Here is a 22483-nt window from a genome sequence, read left to right as displayed (position 1 = left end):
TGAGTAGGTGTGTTTAAACTTTTGACTGGTAATGTATGTACCTATTGTAGGTCCTAGGATACAACAATGAATAATGTTCAACTAACACATACCATTGTAATGGAGGGGGACACCTTTGGGCAGGGGGACATTATTCGGCATGATAGGCCCCCCAACAAAATTTTGCCTTAGGGCCTCAAAAGGCTATAGCATATATTCTGACACATAAACGGATCAGTGCCAGCCTTCAATCATCACAGATGGTTTTTAGCACACTTTGAGAAACCTTATTATACTTTATTATAAATAGGAATGAGTCATCCTCCTTCATATGCTCTGCAAATATGGCCATTCATCAATCTATCATTCAAAGAGGGAGATCTCTGAACAAACAGAGCAAGATATCCACTTACCCCACTTAGCTAGGAGAACATTGCATCCTAGGGCAATAATTACCCCTGCACACCTTTGAAGCACTTTTTTAATCCCAAACTGATGTACCATATGATTAGGCTTTTTTTCACACTAAAGCGCATCATTCTGCAAGGGGGTGAGAGGGGAAGAAACAGAGAGAACAGAAGCAGTGTAACGATTATCTTCCTCTTCTGACGAGGAGTAAGAAAGATCGGACCAAAACGCAGCGTGGTAAGTGTCCATGTTACTTTAATAGAATAGAACAGAACACGAAAATACAAAAATAACAAAGTGAAAAAACAACGAAAATCGAAACAGTCCTGAATGGTGAAAACAAACACAAAACAGGAAACAACTACCCACAAACTCAGGTGGGAACAGGCTACCTAAGTATGGTTCTCAATCAGAGACAACGATAGACAGGTGCCTCTGATTGAGAATCACACATGGCCAAACACAAAGAAATAGACAACATAGAACACCAGACATAGAATGCCCACCCCAACTCACGCCCTGACCAAACCAAAATAAAGATATAAAAAAGGAACTAAGGTCAGAACGTGACAAGCAGTGGGTATTGTTAGAGAACATCTAATTAGGCTGGTTGGCTGCAATAGGTAGTCCATTCGTGAGAATCACACAAGATGACACAAGTTAATTTTGTTGCCATCACAAGTGTTTGTCCCTACCCTCAAATCTTCAATGCACAATTGGAAAAGCCAGATGAAAGAAGGACGACAATTGAGAGTGAACCCAGCAAACCAAAATTGGTTCTGTGAAAGTTCCCAGAACATTTGTTATGTCACGGCAAATGTTCTCATAACACAAAAACTGTCCAGTCGTGGTGATGATTATAGAATGTTTGTATAAAACATTCCCCTGATGTTGCAAGAACGTTCCTAGAACACATTTAACCTGTTCTTATAGGTTCCCAGAATGCTTCATTAGGTTGTGGAAACTGTCTGGTGAGAACAATGTTGGGACATCACAAAAGATATGTTCCCAAAACACAAAAACTATCCAGTTGTGTGGATGATTCTACAATGTTTCTTTTAGGGAGCAAAACACCTGATGTTACAAGAATGTTCTCAAAATGCATTTTGTCTGTCTTTTCGAGGAATAGCTGTGTGGACCAAATAGATGAGCTGTGGGTACTCAAATTAAATATAATTTTGTTCGGCACATGCTTCGTAAACAATAGAATAGAAAAGTAATAACACGTAATAATAAAAGTAATAATAAATACACAATAGGTAAAGATAACTCGGCTATATACACGGGTTAACTAGGCAACAAATAGATAATAAACAGAACGAGCAGAGTATGTGATGAGTTAGAAAAATAAGTTGTTGCAAAAAGGATCAATGCAGATAGTTAAATAAACCAAATAGCTACCCAGACTAACTATTTATCAGTCTTAAGGCTTGGGGTAGAAGCTGTTCAGGGTCCTGTTGGGTCCAGACTTGGTGCGTTGCTACCGCTTTCCGTGCGGTAGCAGTGAGAACAGTCTATGACTTGGGTGGCTGGAGTCTTTGACAATGTTTAGGGCCTCCTTCTGACACCGCCTGGTACAGAGCTCCCGGAAGGCAGGGAGCTCGGTCCCAGTGATGTACTGGGCCATACGCACTACCCTCTGTAGCGCCTTGCGGTCTGATTCCAAGCAGTTTCCATACCAAGCAGTGATGCAGCCAGTCAAGATGTTCTCAATGGTGCAGCTATAGCACTTTTTGACGATCTGAGGGCCAGTGGCAAATCTTTTCAGCCTCCTGAGGGGGAAGATGTGTTGTCGTGCCCTCTTCACAACTGTGTTGCTGTGTGTGGACCATGATAGGTCCTTATTGATGTGGACACTGAGGAACTTGAAGCTTTTTTTATTTATTTATATAAGAGTCCGGATTAGTGTCCCGCCCCTTGAAATCGGCAGCTCTAGCCTTTAGCTCAGTGCGGATGTTGCCTGTAATCCATGGCTTCTAGTTGGGATATGTACGTACGGTCACTGTGGGGACAACGTTTTCGATGCACTTATTAATGAAGTTGGTGACTGATGTGTGAAACTCCTCAATGCCACCAGATAACATTCCAGTCTGTGCTAGTGAAACAGTCCTGTAGCTTAGCATCCGCTTCATCGGACCACTTCCGTATTGGGCGCATCACTGGTACTTCCTGTTTGAGTTTTTACTTGCAAGTAGGAATCAGGAGGATAGAGTTATGGTCAGATTTGCTAAATGGAGGGTGAGGGAGAGCTTTGTATGCATTTTTATGTGTGGAGTAAAAGGGATTTAGAGTTTTTTTGCCTCTAGTTGCTCAGGTGACATGCTGGTAGAAATAAGGTAAGACGGGTTTCAGTTTCCCTGCATTAAAATCACCAGCTACTAGGAGTGCAACCTCTAGATGAGCATTTTCTTGTTTGCTTATATCCCTATACAGACAGCTATAATAGACAGCTATGAAAAATATAGATGAAAAATCTCTTGGTAAATAGTATGCTCTACAGCTTATCATGAGTTATTCTAACTCAGGCTAGCAGAACCTTGAGACGTACTTAACAAAGAGACACACACCTCCCCCCTGTAGTTTACCCTAAGCTGCTGTTCTGTCCTGCCAATGATTAGAAAAAACATATTGAGTGTACAAAATGAGTGTACAAAACATTAGGAACACCTTCCTAATATTGAGTTGCACCCCCTTTGCCCTCAGAACAGCCTCAATTCGTCGGGGCATGAACTCTACAAGGTGTCGAAAGCATTCCACAGGGATGCTGGCCCCTGTTGACTCAAATGCTTCCCACATTTGTGTCAAGTTGGCTGGAAGTTCATTGGGTGGGGGACCATTTTTGATACACACAGGAAACTTTTGACTGTAAAAAACCCCGGAGCGTTGCAGTTCTACCATACCATATTCAAAGGCACTTAGATATTTTGTCTTGCCTATTCACCCCCTGAATGGCACACATAAACAATCCATGTCTCAGTTGTTTCAAGGCTTAAAAATCCTTCTTTAACTTGTCTCCTCCCCTTCATCTACACTGATTGAAATGACATCAATAAGGGATCATAGCTTTCACCGGAATTCACCTGGTCAGTCTATTTCATGGAAAGAGCAGCTGTCCCTAATGTTTTGCACACTCAGTGTATATTATCCATGCCCAGCAACGACTCCGAGAAACATAGGCTATTACAGTCCTTCAGGTCCCGTTGATAGGATAGTCTCGAATGGAGCTCGTCCAGTTTATTCTCCAGTGATTGTATGTTAGCCAATAGAGCGGAGGGTAAAGGCGGTTTATTTACTCGCCAACGTAGTGTCGTCAGGGTGCCCGCACGTTGGCCTCTCTCGCGGCGTCTCTTTACCTGCGTTGCGTTGATTGCTTTGTATACCTCCATACTGCTCAATTGCCATCATAGCAACTCAATCCCTGCAAGGGCAGGATAAGGCTACAGTAGATAAGGATGGTACACTTGTGAAGACAACAACATGAAAGAAAAATAAAGAAAAAAAGACCAGCTCCAAGACCAGCTCCAGCAGAGCCTTTTTGGTCAAACTGAATCCTAATAAGAGTCAGTCGGAGAAAACCCAGGTAAATCCTCAAGAGGTCTAAAAGCTAATGTACGTGTATTTCTTAGTCAATCACAACACAAGAGTGTGCATAACCACAGTGGCGATGTGATTTGGGGGGGGGGGGGGGGGGGGGGGTGTACTGTTTTGCTTGGTTATTTGTTTGCTTGTTTGTTGAGAAATTGAATGTGGCAACATAACCTGTGTGGGTGGTGACATAATATCCACTCCTGCTGGTAAGTGTATACACAGTGGACCTCCCCTGCAATCAGTCAGTCAGTCAGTCTGTGTGGAACAATGCTCCTCACTGTGCCAGACAGACTCCTGCCGACCCTGGAACCTACCCTCACCAGTAACCCTCTTCAGGCTCCAGACTAACACACACTGGTGGGCTGAGATTGGCATATCACATTTAGTGATTTTACTTTCTTGGCAGGACCAATTTCACAGTCATTGCCAGTGGCAGCTCAAACAATGGTTCCCTATGGAGAGAAAGACTCTTGGGTCTGTTGAGTGACACAATAGCAAAAGACAGTGGATGTCTGTGTGCTCCCTGAGCAGTATGTGTTAGAGCAGGGGTCCCCGATTACGTTCAGCAGTCAGACGATTTTTCCTTGAGCGGATGGTCCAGGGGCCGGAACATAGTTATAAATAATTTGTACACTGCAAATTCGCAGCAAGAATCCCAAACAGATATAGTATTTGACAACAATTTTTTTGATTTCAAACTGTCACGACTTCTACCGAAGGAAACTCCTCTCCCTTTTCAGGCGGCACTCGGCTTGGCGGCTCGGCGTCGCCGGTTTACTAGCCGCCACCGATCCCTTTTTCCTTTTCTGGTTGTTTTGTCTGTGTTCCTTTTCACACCTGGTTTCAATTGCGTTTATTTCTGTGTGTATATAGGGCACCTGTTACCTGCCTTATTTCGTGCGGGATTAAGTTTGTGGGTATTTTGCGCTCGTTCATCATTGATGGTTCTTGTTCTCGTTATTACGCACGTGTAGTTTATTTTCGGTACTGAGTTTGTTCCTCCTTGCGTTTGGCACGAGTTTCTGTTTTGTTTTCACTATTTAGGCACTGTGATCTGTGGGACCTTATATAGACAGATCTGTGCCTCTACAGTATCCTGTCTCTGAGCTCTACGAACAATTCCTTCGACCTCATGGCTTGGTTTTTGCTCTGATCTGCACTGTGAACTGTAGGACCTTATATAGACAGATCTGTGCCAATTTTGTATTGGTGGACTATGTATCAATAATTATAATAAGCACGCTTCTCAGTAATCCCTGCTCTCCTGCGCCTGACTCCTAAACCTCTCACCGAGACGCACCTTATCACACAAACCTTGATTACATTTGGGATATGATCACATATGTCTCTATATTTATGCGTGGGAATACTTGGGAACAGATTTCCTAAATGAACATAACTTTGAGGTCATTTTCTGGTAATGTTACAGCAGTGGAGGCTGCTGAGGGGAGGACAGCTAATAATAATGGCTGGAATGGAGTCAATGGAATGGTATCAACCACATGGAAACTACGTGTTTGATGTGTTTAGTACCATTCCATTGAATCCATTCCAGCCATTATAATGAGCGGTCCTCCACTCAGCAGCATCCACTGCTGTAATATTACCAGGAAATGAGCTCAAAGTTATGTTCATTTAGGAAATCTGTTCCCAAGTATAAATGTTACAATCTGATATTTCTAAGAAGGAAAAAAATAAAAAATGTTTTTGCTCCTGTAAACTTGGGCCACTTACAGTGGCAGGAAAAAGTATGGGAACCCTTTGGAATTACCTGGATTTCTGCATAAATTGGTAATACAATTTGATCTGATCTTCATCTAAGTCACAACAATGGACAAACACAGTCTGCTTAACCAAATAACGTACAAACAATTATACGTTTCATGTCTTTATTGAACACACCGTGTAAACATTCACAGTGTAGGGTGGAAAAAGTATGTGAACCCTTGGATTTAATAACTGGTTGACCCTCCTTTGGCAGCAATAACCTCAACCAAACGTTTTCTGTATTTGCGGATCAGACCTGCACAATGGTCAGGAGGAATTTTGGACCATTCATCTTTACAAAACTGTTTCAGTTTAGCAATATTCTTAGGATGTCTGGTGTGAACCGCTCTCGAGGTCATGCAACAGCATTTTAAATCAGGTTGAGGTCAGGACTCTGACTGGGCCACTCCAGAAGGCGTATTTTCTTCTGTTGAAGCCATTCTGTTGATGATTTACTTCTGTGTTTTGGGTCATTGTCCTGTTGCATCACCCAAATTCTGTTGAGCTTCAATTGGCAGACAGATAGCCTTACATTCTCCTGCAAAATGTCTTGATAAACTTGGGAATTCATTTTTCCGTGGATGATAGCAAGCTGTCCAGGCCCTGAGGCAGCCCCAAATCATGATACTCCTTCCACCATACTTTACAGTTGGGATGAGGTTTTGATGTTGGTGTGTTGTGCCTTTTTTTCTCCACACAGTGTTGTGTGTTCCTTCCAAACAACTCAACTTTAGTTTAATCTGTCCACAGAATATTTTGCCAGAAGCACTGTGGAACATCCAGGTGCTATTTTGCCAACTTCAGACGTGCAGCAATGTTTTTTTTGGACAGCAGTGACTTCTTCCGTGGTGTCCTCCCAAGAACACCATTCTTGTTTCGTGTTTTACATATTGTAGACTCGTCAACAGAGATGTTAACATGTTCCAGAGATTTCTGTAAGTCTTTAGCTGACACTCTAGGATTCTTCTTAACCTCATAGAGAATTCTGCACTGTGCTCTTGCAGTCATCTTTGCAGGACGGCCACTCCTAGAGAGAGTAGCAACAGTGCTGAACTTTCTCCATTTGTAGACAATTTATCTTAACATGGACTGATGAAATTCAACGCTTTTAGAGATACATTTGTAACCCTTTCCAGCTTTATGCAAGTCAACCATTTTTAATCTTAGGTCTTCTGAGATCTCTTTTGTTCGAGGCATGGTTTACATCAGGCAATGCTTCTTGTGAACAGCAAACTCACATTTTGTGAGTATTTTTTATAGGGCAGGGCAGCTCTAACCAACATCTCCAATCTTCATTGATTGGACTCCAGGTTACCTGACTCCTGACTCCAATTAGCTTTTGGAGAAGTCATTAGCCTAGGGGTTCACATACTTTTTCCAACCTACAATGTGAATGTTTAAATGATGTATTCAATATAGACAAGAATAATACAATAATTTGTGTGTTATTAGTTTATGCAGACTGTGTTTGTCTATTGTTGGAACTAAGATGAAGATCAGATCACAATTTATGACTAATTTATGTAGAAATCCAGGTAATTCCAAAGGGTTCACATACTTTTTCTTGACACTATATTTGTGAACCTTGTGTTAGAGTAACCTACACAGAACAACATTATAAACACAACATGCAACAATTTCAAAGATTTTACTGAGTTACAGTTCATATAAGGAAATCTATCAATTGAAATAAATTCATTAGGCCCTAATCTATAGATTTCACATGACTGGGAACACCGATATGCATCGGTTTGTCACAGATACCTTTAAAAAAGTATCGGTGTGGATCAGAAAACCAGTCAGTATCGGGTGTGACCACCATTTGCCACATGCAGCACAACACATCTCCTTTGCATAGAGTTGATCAGGCTTTTGATTGTGGCCTGCGGAATGTTTGTGGCCCACTCCTATTCAATGGCTGTGCGAAGTTGCTGGATATTGGTGGGAACTGGAACACGCTGTCGTACATGTCGATCCAGAGCATCGCAAACATGCTCAATGTGTGACATGTCTGTTGAATATGCAGGCCAAGGAAGAACAAGGACATTTTCAGAATCCAGGAATTATGTAGATATCCTTGCGTGCATTTTAACAAAGCAAATTTGAGGAAAACGCTACCAAAGTTCTATCAACACATTGCCTCTAATACTCGCTGGGCAAAAACACTTGACCATTGTTACTCCCCCTTCCGGGATGGCTACAAGGCCCTCCCCCGCCCTCCCTTCGGCAAATCAGATTACTACTCCATTTTGCTCCTCCCTTCCTATAGGCAGAAACTTTTTTTAAAGTGCCTGTGCTAAGGTCTATTCAACACTGGTCTGACCAATCGGAAATCGATGCTTCAAAATAGTTTTAATCACGCGGACTGGGATATGTTCTGGGCAGCCTCTGAGAATAACATTGACACAGTGACTGAGTTAATCAGGAAGTGTATAAACGATGTTGTTCCCAGTGTGACTTTTAAAACCTATCCAAACCAAAAAACGTGGATAGATGGCAGCATTTGCTCAAAATTGAAAGCGCAACATCCCGGCCGGCCAAACCCTCCCCTAACCCGGACGACGCTGTGCCAATTGTGCGCCGTCTCCCGGTAGCGGCCGGCTGCGACACAGCCTGGGTTCGAACCTGGATCTGTAGTGACGCATCTACCACTGCGATGCAGTGCCTTAGACTGCTGCGCCACTCTGGAGGCCTAAATACCTTATTCGCCCGCTCTGATGATTACACAGTGCCATTGAAGCGGCCCGCTCCCAAGGACTGTGTGTCCCATTCTCCGTGGCCGACGTGAGTAAGACATTTAAGCGTGTTAACCCTCACAAGGCTGCCGGCCCAGACAGCATCCCTTGCCGCGTCCTCAGAGCATGGGCAGACCAGCTGGCTGGAGTGTTTATTCAATCTCTCCCTATGCCAGTCTGCTGTCCCCATTTGCTTCAAGATGTCCACCATCGTTCCTGCACCCAAGAAAGCAAAGCTAACTGAACTAAATGAGTATCATCCCGTAGCACTCATTTCTGTCATCATGAAGTGCTTTGCGGATCATATGACCTCTACCTTACCTGACACCCTAGACCCACTTCCATTTGCATACCGCCCCAACAGATCCACAGATAATGCAATCACCATCGCACTGCACACTGCCCTATCTCATCTGGACAAGAGGACTACCTATTTAAAAATGCTTTTCATTGACTATAGCTCAGTCTTCAACACCATAGTACCCTCCAAGCTCATCATTAAGCTCGATGGCCCTGGGTCTGAACCCTGCCCTGGGTACTGGACATCCTAATGGGCCACCCCCAGGTGGTGAAGGTAGGAAACAACACCTCCACTTCACTGATCCTCCACAAGGGTGCGTGCTCAGCCCCCTCCTGTACTTCCTGTTCACCAATGACAGCGTGGCCACGCACACCTCCAACTCATTCATCAAGTTTGCAGACAACACAACAGTAGTAGGCCTGATTACGAACAATGACGAGACAGCCTACAGGGAGGAGGTGAGGGCCCTGGCGGAGTGGTGCCAGGAACATAACCTCTCAATCAATGTCAACAAAACGAAGGAGCAGATCGTGGACTTCAGGAAACAATAGAGGGAGCACGCCTCTATCCACATCGACGGGACCGCAGTGGAGAAGTTGAAAAACTTCAAGTTCCTCGGCGTACACATCACTGACTATCTGAAATGGTCCACCCAAACAGACAGTGTGGTGAAGAAGGCACTGCCTGCCCTCCAGGACACCTACAGCACCCAATGTCAAAGGAAGGCCAAAGAAAATCATCAAGGACATCAACCACCCGAGCCATGGCCTGTTCACCCCGCTATCATCCAGAAGGCGAGGTCAGTACACATGCATCAAAGCTGGGACCGAGAGACTGAAAAACAGCTTCTATCTCAAGGCCATCAGACTGTTAAAAAGCCATCCCTAGCCGTCTTCCACCCGGTTACTCAACGCTGCACCTTAGAGGTTGCTGCCCTATGTACATAGACATGGAATCACTGGTCACTTTAATAATGGAACACTAGTCACTTTTAATAATGTTTACATTCTGCTTTACTCTTTTCATATGTATATACTGTATTCTATTCTACTGTATTTAAGTCAATGCCACTCCGGAATTGCTCGTCCTAATATTTATATATTTCTTTATTCCATTCTTTTACTTTTAGATGTGTGTATTGTTGTGAATTGTTAGATACTACTTACTGCACTGTTGGAGCTAGGAACACAAGCATTTCGCTACTCCCGCAATAACATCTGCTAAATATGTGTACATGACCAATAAAATGTGCTTTGATCGTGCTGAAACATGAGGTGATGCCGGCGGATGAATGGCACAACAATGGGCCTCAGGATCTCGTCACGGTATCTCTGTGCATTCAAATTAACATTGATAAAATACAATCGTGTTTGTTGTCCGTAGCTTATACCTTCCCATAACATAACCCCACCACCGTCATGGGGCACTCTGTTCACAACCGTGACATCAGTAAACCACTTGCCCACACGTCGCCATACACGCCATTGTCTGCCATCTTCCGGGTACAGTTGAAATCGGGATTCATCAGTGAAGAGCACACTTCTCCAGCATGCCAATGGCCTTCAAATGTGAGCATTTGCCCACTGAAGTCTTACAACCCCGAACTGGAGTCAGGTCAAGACACTGTTGAGGATGATGAGCTTCCCTGAAACGGTTTCCGACAGTTTTTGCAGAAATTCTTCAGTTGAGCAAACTCACAGTTTCATCAGCTGTCCGGGTAGCTGGTCTCAGACGATCCTGCAAGTCAAGAAGCCGAATGTGGAGGTCCTGGGCTGGTGTGGTTACATGTGGTCTGCGGTTGTGAGGCCGGCTGGACGTACTGACAAATTATCTCAAACAACATTGGAGGTGGCTTATGGCAGAGAAATTCTTTTGCAACACCTTACATTTACATTTTAGTCATTTAGCAGACACTTTTATCCAGAGCGACTTACAGTAGTGAGTGCATACATTTTCATACTTTTTTTCCAATACTGGTCCCCCGTGGGAATCAAACCCACAACCCTGGCGTTGCAAGTGCCATGTTTTACCAACTGAGCCACACGGGACCTTTCTGCAGTCTCAAAACATCTGTGGCATTGTGTTGTGTGACAAAACTGCACATTTTATAGAGGCAGAGGTGCACCTGTGTAATGATCATGCTGTATAATCAGCTTCTTGATATGCCACACCTGTCAGGTGGATGGATTATCTTGGCAATGGAAAAATGCTCACTAACAGGGAGTAAAAAAATTGTGCAACATTTGAAAGAAATAAGCTTTTTTTCAGCTCATGGAACATGGGACCAACACTTTACATGTTGCGTTTATATTGTTGTTCAGTATAATATAGAAACACCTGAGTGGGGACGCAATAAACTGGAAGCATCTGGTTTTCAGGCTTTTCCTCTTCTCTGCTTTGCCCCTGAAAACTGGATGCCTCCTGTTTCTACCGACCTCGTTGAGGGTGGTGAAAATAGAGCTCTTTGGCTACACACACCAGTGGTGGGTTTGATGTTGAAATGAAAATGCAGAAAATATATTATTTTGCTTCCACTCGTCCTAGGGTCCCTGTCAACGACATCATGAACTTTACCCAGTACCAGGATTTTTTGGCCCCAAAAAATTGGATATTCTAGCAAGATAAACTCTAAGCACATATCAAAATCCACAAAGAAATGGTTAATTGTCTACAAAATTAACATTTCAGTCTCTGGACTTGAAATCCATCGAAAACATGTGGTTTGAGTTGAAGAGAGTAGTTCATAAGCACAGACAAAGGATATCAAGGATCTGGAAGGATTCTGTATAGAGAAATTGTCTCCAACTCATAAAACATTTTAGATAAAGGCTTATTGCCATTATCCTTGCAAGGTGAGGTATGGAAAGGTTTTGATAACTTTTATCGCTACCTTGAGAAAACAAAGTATTACTTGTTGAACAAAACCAATAAACAATAAAGTTACATTGTATTCGGATCTATTCTACTGTATTTCACATAACTGTAACTTCTTTAAAATATTTATTTTTTTAACTCAAAAGGTTATAATAAGAGGTAATCACAACTTCAAACCCGTAATAATGGCATTACAACAGGTAAAGCAAAATAACACCTCTGGAGTCCGCACAGGTTGACATTTACAATTGTCGATAAAAAGCTGCTGGAGGTCAGTAGTCTTACGTTTCAGTAGGCTTCAGTAAATCAAACAAATTGTGATTGCAACTATACCATAACCTTTGTGAAATTGTATATACCATCAAGTGGGATACCAACAAAAGGTAAACAGAATAGAGCAAATGCACAAAAATATAATTTATTCTATATACAGTAGAATTTATTATATTTCTGCCCTCGCAAATATATTACATTTTCACAAGCAAATAAAAAGGAATTCTCATATTTTCATTGGAATGAAGGGTATTTATGCCGGTATATAATTTAATCAACAACAGATCCATTCTTAATTACTGTAGTCCACCATCCATTATTATATATATATTTCTTTCAAGTGCGCAGAATGTTCTTATATTGAAGAACATTGATTGTATGCACGCCACATTAAAGTTTGCCTACAGTAACCTACCTTTACAACATCAACTATAAAGTAAGAGCAATTTAATAGCTAAACAAACATGGTACATAAAATAGAGTACAATATATAGAGTAGATAAAGATACTGTACCTTCAAGTAGAGATGCTGCCTCTTGGCGCTGGCGCTGAGATGCAGTGCACCTGTAGCGGTCCAGTGGCAGCATTATACATACAGAAAACTACGTACGTACCACGAGTGTACCAATACTGACAGTTGATACCCGGTTGAAATATAATATTCTAGGGTTTGAGGCCAGTTAATATAATGCATGCAATGTAAATTCACAGCCCCTATAATCTACGCATAGAATGGATTTTATTTCAACCAACTATATAATTAACCTATATAGGCTATTTGGCTATACAAAGCTGACGTGATGACAATTAAACTATATTGACTATAAACTATATTATTATAATAATAACGAAATAATCCTTTTTCCAGCTACAAACTTATTTTAGCTAAATTATGAGAATGCGTTCCATTAAAACCGACAGGTTTGTCTCTTCTATGATTCCGTAGTATTGGATTCCATAGAGACGGGCAAACATATTTTTTGGTGTTGCCAGATAGCTAACAAGCTATACCTCATAGAAGAAGCTAACCAATCTAACATCCAAGATAAGGTAAATCGTGTTTAAACTTCCTTGCTAAGGTATTGTGTTATCGTGTGCAACTTTTAAGAACATTATGCCGCAAATACGATATCAACTAGGTGTATTGCTCGAGGTGTATAGTTAATGTAAATAGTTAACGTTACATTACGGGCTGTCATGTTTCTGATTTGGCTCATGTTAACCTAGTTAGCTAGCTAAAGTAACGTTAGTGATGATGCCACCACAGTTGAATCGTCGACTTTGGTAGCATAAACCAGTATCTGATTTTTTTCAAATCTCTCAGGCTCCAGAAGATTTCCTTGGGTGATTGAGTGCCACAACACGAACAAACTATGTCCTTTAGAGACTTACGAAGTAAGTAACGTTATCTAGCTATTACCACAGACAGAAGAGGTAGTTATAAATATATTCGCTATTAATGTCTGTAATAGAGAGTAAAAAAAATAGTAATAGTAATGGCGTCTTTTTGTAGGCACTAATAACGCGGAGGCCCGCCGTGGCTCGTTAGTTAATGCTATAGGGAATTTAATGGATGTATGAGATTAAATCCGAAAATAAGGTCTGGTAAACAAAGGCTTAGGATATTTTATACGTTTAGTTCTAATAGATAATCGTCATCACCTAACGTCACTTTTTGTGAATGTTGAAGCTTTTGTGTAGCTACGTTAATGAAAACAAAGCACATCTTTACGAAGCAAGTCGAAGTCTACGCCCATTCGTCAGTCATTGGTCAACATTAGGGATATATATATATATATATATATATATATATATTATATATATATATATATATATATATATATATATATATTAACCAGGTAGGCCAGTTGAGAACAAGTTCTCATTTACAACTGCGAAATGGCCAAGATAAAGCAAAGCAGTGTGACACAAACAACAACACAGAGTTACACATGGAAATTACAAACATACAGTCAATAACACAATAGGAACAAATCTATATACAGTGTGTGCAAATGAGGTAAGATTAGGGAGGTGAGGCAATAAATAGGTCGTAGTGGCGAAGTAATTACAATTTAGCAATTACACACTGGAGTGATAGATGTGCAGAAGATGAATGTGCAAGTAGAGATACTGGGGTGCAAAGGAGCAAAAAAAGTAGTTGGATGGGCTATTTACAGATGGGCTATGTACAGGTGCAGTGATCTGTGAGCTGCTCTGACAGATGAAGCTTAAAGTTAGTGAGGGAGATATGAGTCTCCAGCTTCAGTGATTTTTTGCAATTTGTACCAGTCATTGGCAGCAGAGAACTGTAAGGAAAGGTGGCCAAAGGAGGAATAGGCTTTGGGGTGACCAGTGAAATATACCTGCTGGAGCGTGTGCTACGGGTGGGTGCTGCTATGGTGACCAGTGAGCTGAGATAAGGCGGGGCTTTACCTAGCAAAGACTTGGAGCCAGTAGGTTTGGCGATGAATATGAAGCGAGGGCCAGCCAACGAGAGCATACAGGTCGCAGTGGTGGGTAGTATATGGGGCTTTGGGGACAAAACGGATGGCACTGTGATACACTGCATCCAATTTGCTGAGTAGAGTGTTGGAGGCTATTTTGTAAATGACATTGCCGAAGTCAAGGATCGGTAGGATAGTCAGTTTTACGAGGGTATGTTTGGCAGCATGAGTGAAGGATGCTTTGTTGCGAAATAGGAAGCCGTTTCTAGATTTAATTTTGGATTGGAGATGTGAGTCTGGAAGGAGAGTTTACAGTCTAACCAGACACCTAGGTATTTGTAATTGTCCACATATTCTAAGTCAGAACCGTCCTGATTAGTGATGCTGGACGGATGGGCAGGTGCGGGCAGCGGTCGGTTGAAGATCATGCATTTAGTTTTACTTGCATTTAAGAGCCGTTGGAGGCCAAGGAAGGAGAGTTGTATGGCATTGAAGCTTGTCTGGAGGTTAGTTAACACAGTGTCCAAAGAAGGGCCAGATGTATACAGAATGGTGTCGTCTGCGTAGAGGTGGATCAGAGAATCACCAGCAGCAAGAGCGACATCATTGATGTATACAGAGAAAAGAGTCGGCCCGAGAATTGAACCCTGTGGCACCCCCATGGAGACTGCCAGAGGTCCGGACAACAGGCCTTCCGATTTGACACACTGAACTTTGTCTGAGAAGTAGTTGGTGAACCAGGCGAGGCAGTCATTTGAGAAACCTAGGCTGTTGAGTCAGCCGATAAGAATGCGGGGATTGACAAAGTCGAAAGCCTTGGCCAGGTCGATGAATACGGCTGCACAGTTTTGTCTTTTATCGATGGCGGTTATGATTAGAGGTCGACCGATTATGATTTTTCAACGCCGATACCAATTATTGGAGGACCAAAAATAGCCGATACCGATTAATCAGCCGATTTAAAATAATGTTTTATTTATTTGTAATAATGACAATTACAACAATACTGAATGAACACTTATTTTAACTTATTATAATACATCAATAAAATCAATTTAGCCTCAAATAAATAATGAAACATGTTCAATTTGGTTTAAATAATGCAAAAACAAAGTGTTGGAGAAGAAAGTAAAAGTGCAATATGTGCCATGTAAGAAAGCTAACGTTTAAGTTCCTTGCTCAGAACATGAGAACATATGAAAGCTGGTGGTTCCTTTTAACATGAGTCTTCAATATTCCCAGGTAAGAAGTTTTAGGTTGTAGTTATTATAGGAATTATAGGACTATTTCTCTCTATACAATTTGTATTTCATATACCGTTTGACTATTGGATGTTCTTATAGGCACTTTAGTATTGCCAGTGTAACAGTATAGCTTCCGTCCCTCTCCTCGCTCCTACCTGGGCTCGAACCAGGAACGACAACAGGTAATTTAATGTGGTCGAATCCGGAAACTATCATCTCGAAAATAAAACTTTTATTCTTTCAGTGAAATACGGAACCGTTCCGTATTTTATCTAACGGGTGGCATCCATAAGTCTAAATATGCCTGTTACATTGCACAACCTTCAATGTTATGTCATAATTACGTACAATTTTGGCAAATTGAGCCAGGTGGCCCAAACTGTTGCATATACCCTGACTGCGTGCAATGAACACAGAGAAGTGACACAATTTCACCTGGTTAATATTGCCTGCTAACCTGGATTTATTTGAGCTAAATATGCAGGTTTAAAAATATATCCTTCTGTGTATTGATTTTAAGAAAGGCATTGATGTTTATGGTTAGGTACAGTCGTGCAACGATTGTGCTTTTTTCGCAAATGCGCTTTTGTTAAATCATCCCCCGTTTGGCTGTCTTTGTTAGGAAGAAGTAGTCTTCACACAGTTCGCAACGAGCCAGGCGGCCCAAACTGCTGCAAACTGTTGCAAGAGAAGTGACACAATTTTCCTAGTTAAAATAATTTCATGTTAGCAGGCAATATTAACTAAATATGCAGGTTTAAAAATATATACTTGTGTATTGATTTTATGAAAGGCGTTGATGTTTATGGTTAAGTACACGTTGGAGCAACGACAGTCCTTTTTCGCGAATGCGCACCGCATCGATTATATGCAACGCAGGACACGCTAGATAAACTAGTAATATCATCAACCATGTGTAGTTAACTAATGATTATGATTGATTGTTTTTTATAAGTTAAGTTTAATGCTCGCTAGCAACTTACCTTGGCTTCTTACTGCATTCGCGTAACAGGCAGGCTCCTCGTGGAGTGGAAAGTAAGGCAGGCGGTTAAAGGGTTGGACTAGTTAACCGTAAGGTTGCAAGATTGAATCCCTGAGCTGACAAGGTAAAAATCTGTCGTTCTGCCCCTGAACAAGGCAGTTAACCCACTGTTCCTAGGCCGTCATTGTAAATAAGAATGTGTTCTTAATTGACTTGCCTAGTTAAATAAAGGTGTAAATAAAAATGTTTGGCCAAATCAGTGTCCAAAAATACAGATTTCCGATTGTTATGAAAACTTGAAATCGGCCCTAATTAATCGGCCATTCCGATTAATCAGTCGACCTCTAGTTATAATATCGTTTAGGGCCTTCCTTGAGGCTGAGGTGAGGTGCACCCATGACCAGCTCGGAAACCAGATTGCATAGCGGAGAAGGTTAACTTGTTAACTTGACTTTCGAAGACCTTAGAAAGGCAGGGTAGGATAGAAATAGGTCTGTAACAGTTTGGGTCTAGAGTGTCTCCCCCTTTTTAAGAGGGGGATGACTGTGGCAGCTTTCCAATCTTTGGGGATCTCAGACTATATGAAGGAGAGGTTGAACAGGCTAGTAATAGGGGTTGCAACAATTGCGGCAAATACTTTTTAGAAAGAGAGGGTCCAGATTGTCTAGTCCGGCTGATTTGTAGGGGTCCAGATTTTGCAACTATTTCAGAACATCAGCTATCTGGATTTGGGCGAAGAAGAAATGCGGGAGGTTTGGGCAAGTTGCTGTGGGGGGGTGCAGGGCTGTTGATCGGGGTAGGGGTAGCCAGGTGGAAAGCATGGCCAGCCGTAGAAAAATGCTTATTGAAATTCTCAATTATCGTGGATTTATCGGTGGTGACAGTGTTTCCTAGCCTCAGTGCAGTGGGCAGCTGGGAGGAGGTGCTCTTATTCTCCATGGACTTTACAGTGTCCCAGAACTTTTTGGAGTTTGTGCTACTGGATGCAAATTTCTGTTTGAAAAAGCTAGCCTTTGCTTTCCTAACTGCCTGTGTATATTGGTTTCTAACTTCCCTGAAAAGTTGCATATCGCGGGGGCTATTCGATGCTAATACAGTACGCCACAGGTTATTTTTGTGCTGGCCAAGGGTTGTCAGGTCTGGAGTGAACCAAAGGCTATATCTGTTCCTGGTTCTACATTTTTTGAATGGGGCATGCTTATTTAAGATGGTGAGGAAGCACTTTTAAAAACATAACCAGGCATCCTCTACTGACGGAATGAGGTCAACATAAAAAATGACATAAAAAATGTTTAACTTCTGTTTTTTTTTACAAAACATTTTCTCCCCTGTTTCTTGGTATCCAATTGGTAGTTATAGTCTTGTCCCATCGCTGCGACTCCCGTACGGACTCTGGAGAGGTGAAGGTCGAGAGCCTTGCGTCCTCCAAAACACGGCCCAGCCAAGCTGCACTGCTTCTTGACACAATGCCCGCTTAACCCGGAAGCCAGCCGCACCAATGTGTCGGAGGAAACACCATACACCTGCGCCCGGCCCGCCACAGGAGTCGCTAGACCGCGATGGGACAAAGAAATCTCAGCCTGCCAAACCCTCTCTTACCCCAGATGACGCTGGGCCAATTGTGCGCCGTCTCATGGGTCTCCCAGTCACGGCCAGCTGTGACACAGCCTGGGATCAAACTCGGGTCTGTAGTGACTCCTCAAGCACTGCAATGCAGTGCCTTAGACCGCTGCGCCACTCGGAAGGCCCCCGCAAATTGATTTTAACTAACAATTGGTCATCCAAAAATGCGGTCCTCAATTGAATTTCAAAATCCCGATTTGGCCCCTGAACCAAAAAGTTTGCCCATCCCGGTTTAGGGAGTCCGTCAGATCAGAGGCCGTAGGGATGACCTGGGATGTTCTCTTGATAAGTGTGTGAATTAGATAATATGAATGCTTAGCAGGACAGGAAAATTGTTACATATCCTCTTGCTCTTTTGCACCTCAGTATCTCTACTTGCACATCATCATCTGCACATCTATCACTCCAGTGTTAATGCTAAATTGTAATTATTTCACCTCCATGGCCTCTTTATTGCCTTACCTCCCTACTCTTCTACATTTGCACACACTGTACATAGATGTTTCTATTGTGTTATTGACTGTACGTTTGTTTATGTGTAACTCTGTGTTGTTGTTTGTGTCACACTGCTTTGCTTTATCTTGGCCAGGTCGCAGTTGTAAATGAGAACTTGTTCTCAACTGGCCTACCTGGTTAAATAAAGGTGAAATATATATTTTTTTAAATAAACAAATTCACAAGGTAACGAGTACTTTTGGGTGCCAGGGAAAATGCCAGGGAAAATGTATGGAATAAAAAGTACGTACTTTAACTTCATTCCTAAAGAAAAGTAAAAGTTGTCAAAAATGTTAATAGTAAAGAGACTCCAGTACTTTACACCACTGCTAATTTCTGTTTTTTAAGACGACAAGCTGGCAAGCTCAATAGAACAGGGGTTCCCAATCTTTTTCATTCAGGCACCCTTCCAGCATTGGGGAACATCTCGTGCTCGCGCCATGTCTATTTCTATAGACACAAGCACTGTTCATGACTGTTCACACCCCTCTTGTTGTCTGAGAGAACATTCTGCAGGTTCAAAGCTTGTTTCCTACAATTCTACACATTTTGATATGGGGGGCAGAGAAAATGTTCCTATTTTTAAAGGAAATTTTCTTGCAATTCTCTGCATTTTGCCAGGTCTAATGTGTATTCAATTGATATTTAAGTGACTCAAACACTCAAACATAATCTATGGGCTAAAAAATGTGAGCTGACATTTCTGACAAGTTATAAATAACACTATAAGGTATGCAATGACTGACATGACAAGAGAAACTGAATATGCATTACCCAATTTAAAAAGTGCACCTTGTGCGTTGTAGTACTATTACAACTTTCAAGAGTAAGTTGAAAGCCAAACTGAGTTTCTTAAAAAAATTATATATATATATATATATATATATATATATACAGTTCCAGTCAAAAGTTTGGACAAATAAATATGTAAATATTTGTATGCACATATCAAGACTCAACAACTGAGACGTAAACTGAACAAGTTCCACAGACATGTGACTAACAGAAATTGAATAATGTGTCCCTGAACAAAGGGGGGTCAAAATCAAAAGTAACAGTCAGTATCTGGTGTGGCCACCAGGTGCATTAAGTACCGCAGTGCATCTCCTCCTCATGGACTGCACCAGATTTGCCAGTTCTTGCTGTGAGATGTTACCCCACTCTTCCACCACGGTGTCACGGCTCCTCCTCTGCAGTGCAGGGGGCGGTTCCTCCTGCAGGCAGAGGAGGGTCGTTAAGTGATTGGAGCCACCTGGGCTCAGGGTATAAAACTGCTTACTAATCATCTCTTGCTCTCTCTCTCTCTGCTCCTCCAGGTATGCTCATGATTTGTTTGTTCCTTTGTGGTTTTGCATAGTTTTCACTCAGTCATGTTCACACACACATATTCACGCATCCATGCACTTTACATACACCTTACATTATGATACATCCACACCTCATTCCTTTTTCTTAGTTTAAGTTAATAGTTTGTTTAATAATAAAGAATACTTTTAAATTGGCCTATACCTGTTGTTCGTGTCCTCTCATTTGTCACAGGCTATGAGCCGGCTTGTGACAAGTGGGGGCTCATCCGGGATAGTAGTTAACTTGGGTTAGTTTAGTTCAGATTGACAATTTTTTTTGTTTGAGTGGATGTTTTGGTTGGGCCAAATTTTTGTTTAAGAGAGAGTTGAGAGCCATGTGTTCTTTTGGTTCAGTTAGTTTGGTAGCTAAGCAATTCACTCTGTGTTTTTCTGGGTTTTGTTCAGGTGGGAGTCCTCTCCTGTTCAGGCATATCAGCAAGTGTCCATAGGAGGCTTGTGGTGTTTTTGTTTTAGGTGGCAGTGAACGTGGGTAGAGCATCCCTTTCCCTTTTCCCCTACATCGGCTCGGGAGCACCTCCGTGGTTATGGGAGGGCTGCCAGTTTCTGGTTGTCTTTTCCACTCCACTGGTTTTGTGTGCATAAAACCCCACCACATGTGACTGCACGAAGACCAGGGCCAGTTAGTTAGTAGTTTTTGGAGGATAGTGGGGTGTGGCTCCTGTCCTTGAACCCAGATTGACAGCAGGTGAGTTGTGTATTTTTGAGCATTTGTAATAGTTGTATTGGTTGAGGAAAATGTCTTCCATTTTTTGTAGTTTTGTTCAAGCTCCTTCAGAGGTAGCCTTAGAGTTGTGTACTAAGGAGCAGTTAATTGAAATTGCTGAACATTATCAGATTGAGATTGTTGATAAAAAAATTAAAGAGACTGTTAAAACTAGCTTAAAGCAGGGTCTTAGGGAAATGGGTGTTTTTGGCGGTCAGTCTGCTAGTAGTGAGGGTGCAAGTTTTCAGGCTAGCCCTTCATTAACTTTTGAGCAGCAGAGGGAACTGTTGCAAATGCAAAGGCAAATGCAATTAGAGCAAATGCAAATGCAATTAGAGATAGAGCGATTGAGAAATGCTAATAGACCGGAAAGACTACCACAGTTTGATGTTTCACAGAATCTTCATTTGTTGCCTAAATTTGATGAGTCAGATCCAGACATATACTTTACTTTATTTGAGCGTATTGCGGAAGCTAGAGCTTGGTCAGATTTGGACATGACTACGTTGTTGCAATGTGTACTTACAGGTAAAGCACGTGAGGCTTTTGCAGCACTGAGTGTAGCTGACAGTAAAGTTTATGCTAAAGTTAAATCAGCAGTTCTGAAGGTCTACGAGCTTGTGCCAGAGGCATATCGTCAACGTTTTCGTTACAGGAAAAAGTTAGATTCACAAACCTATTCTGAGTTTGTTTGTGATTTGACTTCTGCATTTAATCGTTGGTGTACAGCTTCTGAAGTTAGTACTTTTGAGGGTCTGTCTAATTTGATTGTGTTAGAACAGTTCAAAAATTCTGTTCCTGACCAGGTGGCTACATACATGAATGAACGTAAAGTTAAGTCTCCAAGTGATGCAGCAATCCTTGCAGATGAGTACAGGCTAACACATAAAAGCCATTTTGAGTCAAACAGTGACATGTACCATGAAAATAACTTTACTCCTAGGAATAGGAGGTCACTTTTTTTTGGAGATTTTTTCAAAAGGCCTCGGCAGAAGTTTGGGTCTGGAAGACTTAAAGCACCGGTTAATGCTAATACCTGTCGCTACTGTTTAGTTGAAGGACATTGGAAGAAGAATTGTCCTCTGCTTAAATCAAAACAGTCAGTTCAAGTTAAACCTGCTGTGATGGCAAGTCCTGTTACAGCCTCTGACCACCAGGGTGAGCTGTTTCAGCCACTAGTTGAGTTTGATTCTCAGTTTTCCCGCTGTGATTTTTCAGCCTTTATTTCAGATGGTGTAGTGTCCCTGGTAGATGGCAACCAGAATGTTAAAATCAAGATCCTAAGAGACACTGGAGCTTTAGATTCTTTTATTCTGGAATCTGTGTTGCCATTCTCTAAAGAGTCTGATACTGGTCGTTGTGTAATGGTATGTGGTATGGGTTTAGTTCCATTCTCTTGTCCTTTAAAAAAAGTTACCCTAAAATGTGGTCTGATAGAGGGTGATGTAGATGTTGGGGTTAGACCTCAGTTGCCAGTAGAGGGAGTGCACATGATTTTGGGGAATGACTTGGCAGGTAGTAAGGTGTGGGCAGATGGCAAATTAAACATCTGTAAGAAGCAACCTTCAGTGACCCCTGCAAGGGAATCTCCGGATCAGAACTGTGTGTCTCCTGAGATATTTCCAGTTTGTGCGGTTACCCGCGCAGCCTCTCGTAAGAAGATTGAGAGTAAGCCAGAAAGTCTTGAGTTGCCAGTC

The 22483-nt window shown here is 41.9% G+C and overlaps 2 protein-coding genes across 3 annotated transcripts in view; one reads left to right on the top strand and one right to left on the bottom strand.

Moving 5' to 3' along the window:
- Positions 1 to 12829, bottom strand: part of LOC129855976 (glucagon receptor-like) — a 39998-nt gene extending 27169 nt beyond the window's left edge. Inside the window, exon 1 of the mRNA XM_055924111.1 lies at positions 12440 to 12829. The gene's annotated coding sequence lies outside the window, so the exon portion shown is untranslated. The remainder of the gene's footprint in view (positions 1 to 12439) is intronic.
- Positions 12830 to 12871: 42 nt separating this feature from the next.
- cluap1 (clusterin associated protein 1) overlaps positions 12872 to 22483 on the top strand; it is a 36144-nt gene continuing 26532 nt past the window's right edge. The window contains exons 1-2 of one of the 2 annotated variants that reach the window (XM_055924090.1): positions 12872 to 12975; positions 13250 to 13320. In XM_055924090.1, the coding sequence (XP_055780065.1) occupies positions 13299 to 13320 (22 nt within the window). In that variant the 5' untranslated portion in view covers positions 12872 to 12975; positions 13250 to 13298. The remainder of the gene's footprint in view (positions 12976 to 13249; positions 13321 to 22483) is intronic. The other variant, XM_055924098.1, reaches the window with a different exon arrangement.

This window comes from Salvelinus fontinalis, chromosome 1, assembly GCF_029448725.1.
Source record: "Salvelinus fontinalis isolate EN_2023a chromosome 1, ASM2944872v1, whole genome shotgun sequence".
Taxonomy (NCBI): Eukaryota; Metazoa; Chordata; class Actinopteri; order Salmoniformes; family Salmonidae; genus Salvelinus; species Salvelinus fontinalis.
Note: the sequence above shows the minus strand (reverse complement) of the source record. Positions and strands in the feature narration are given on the sequence as shown.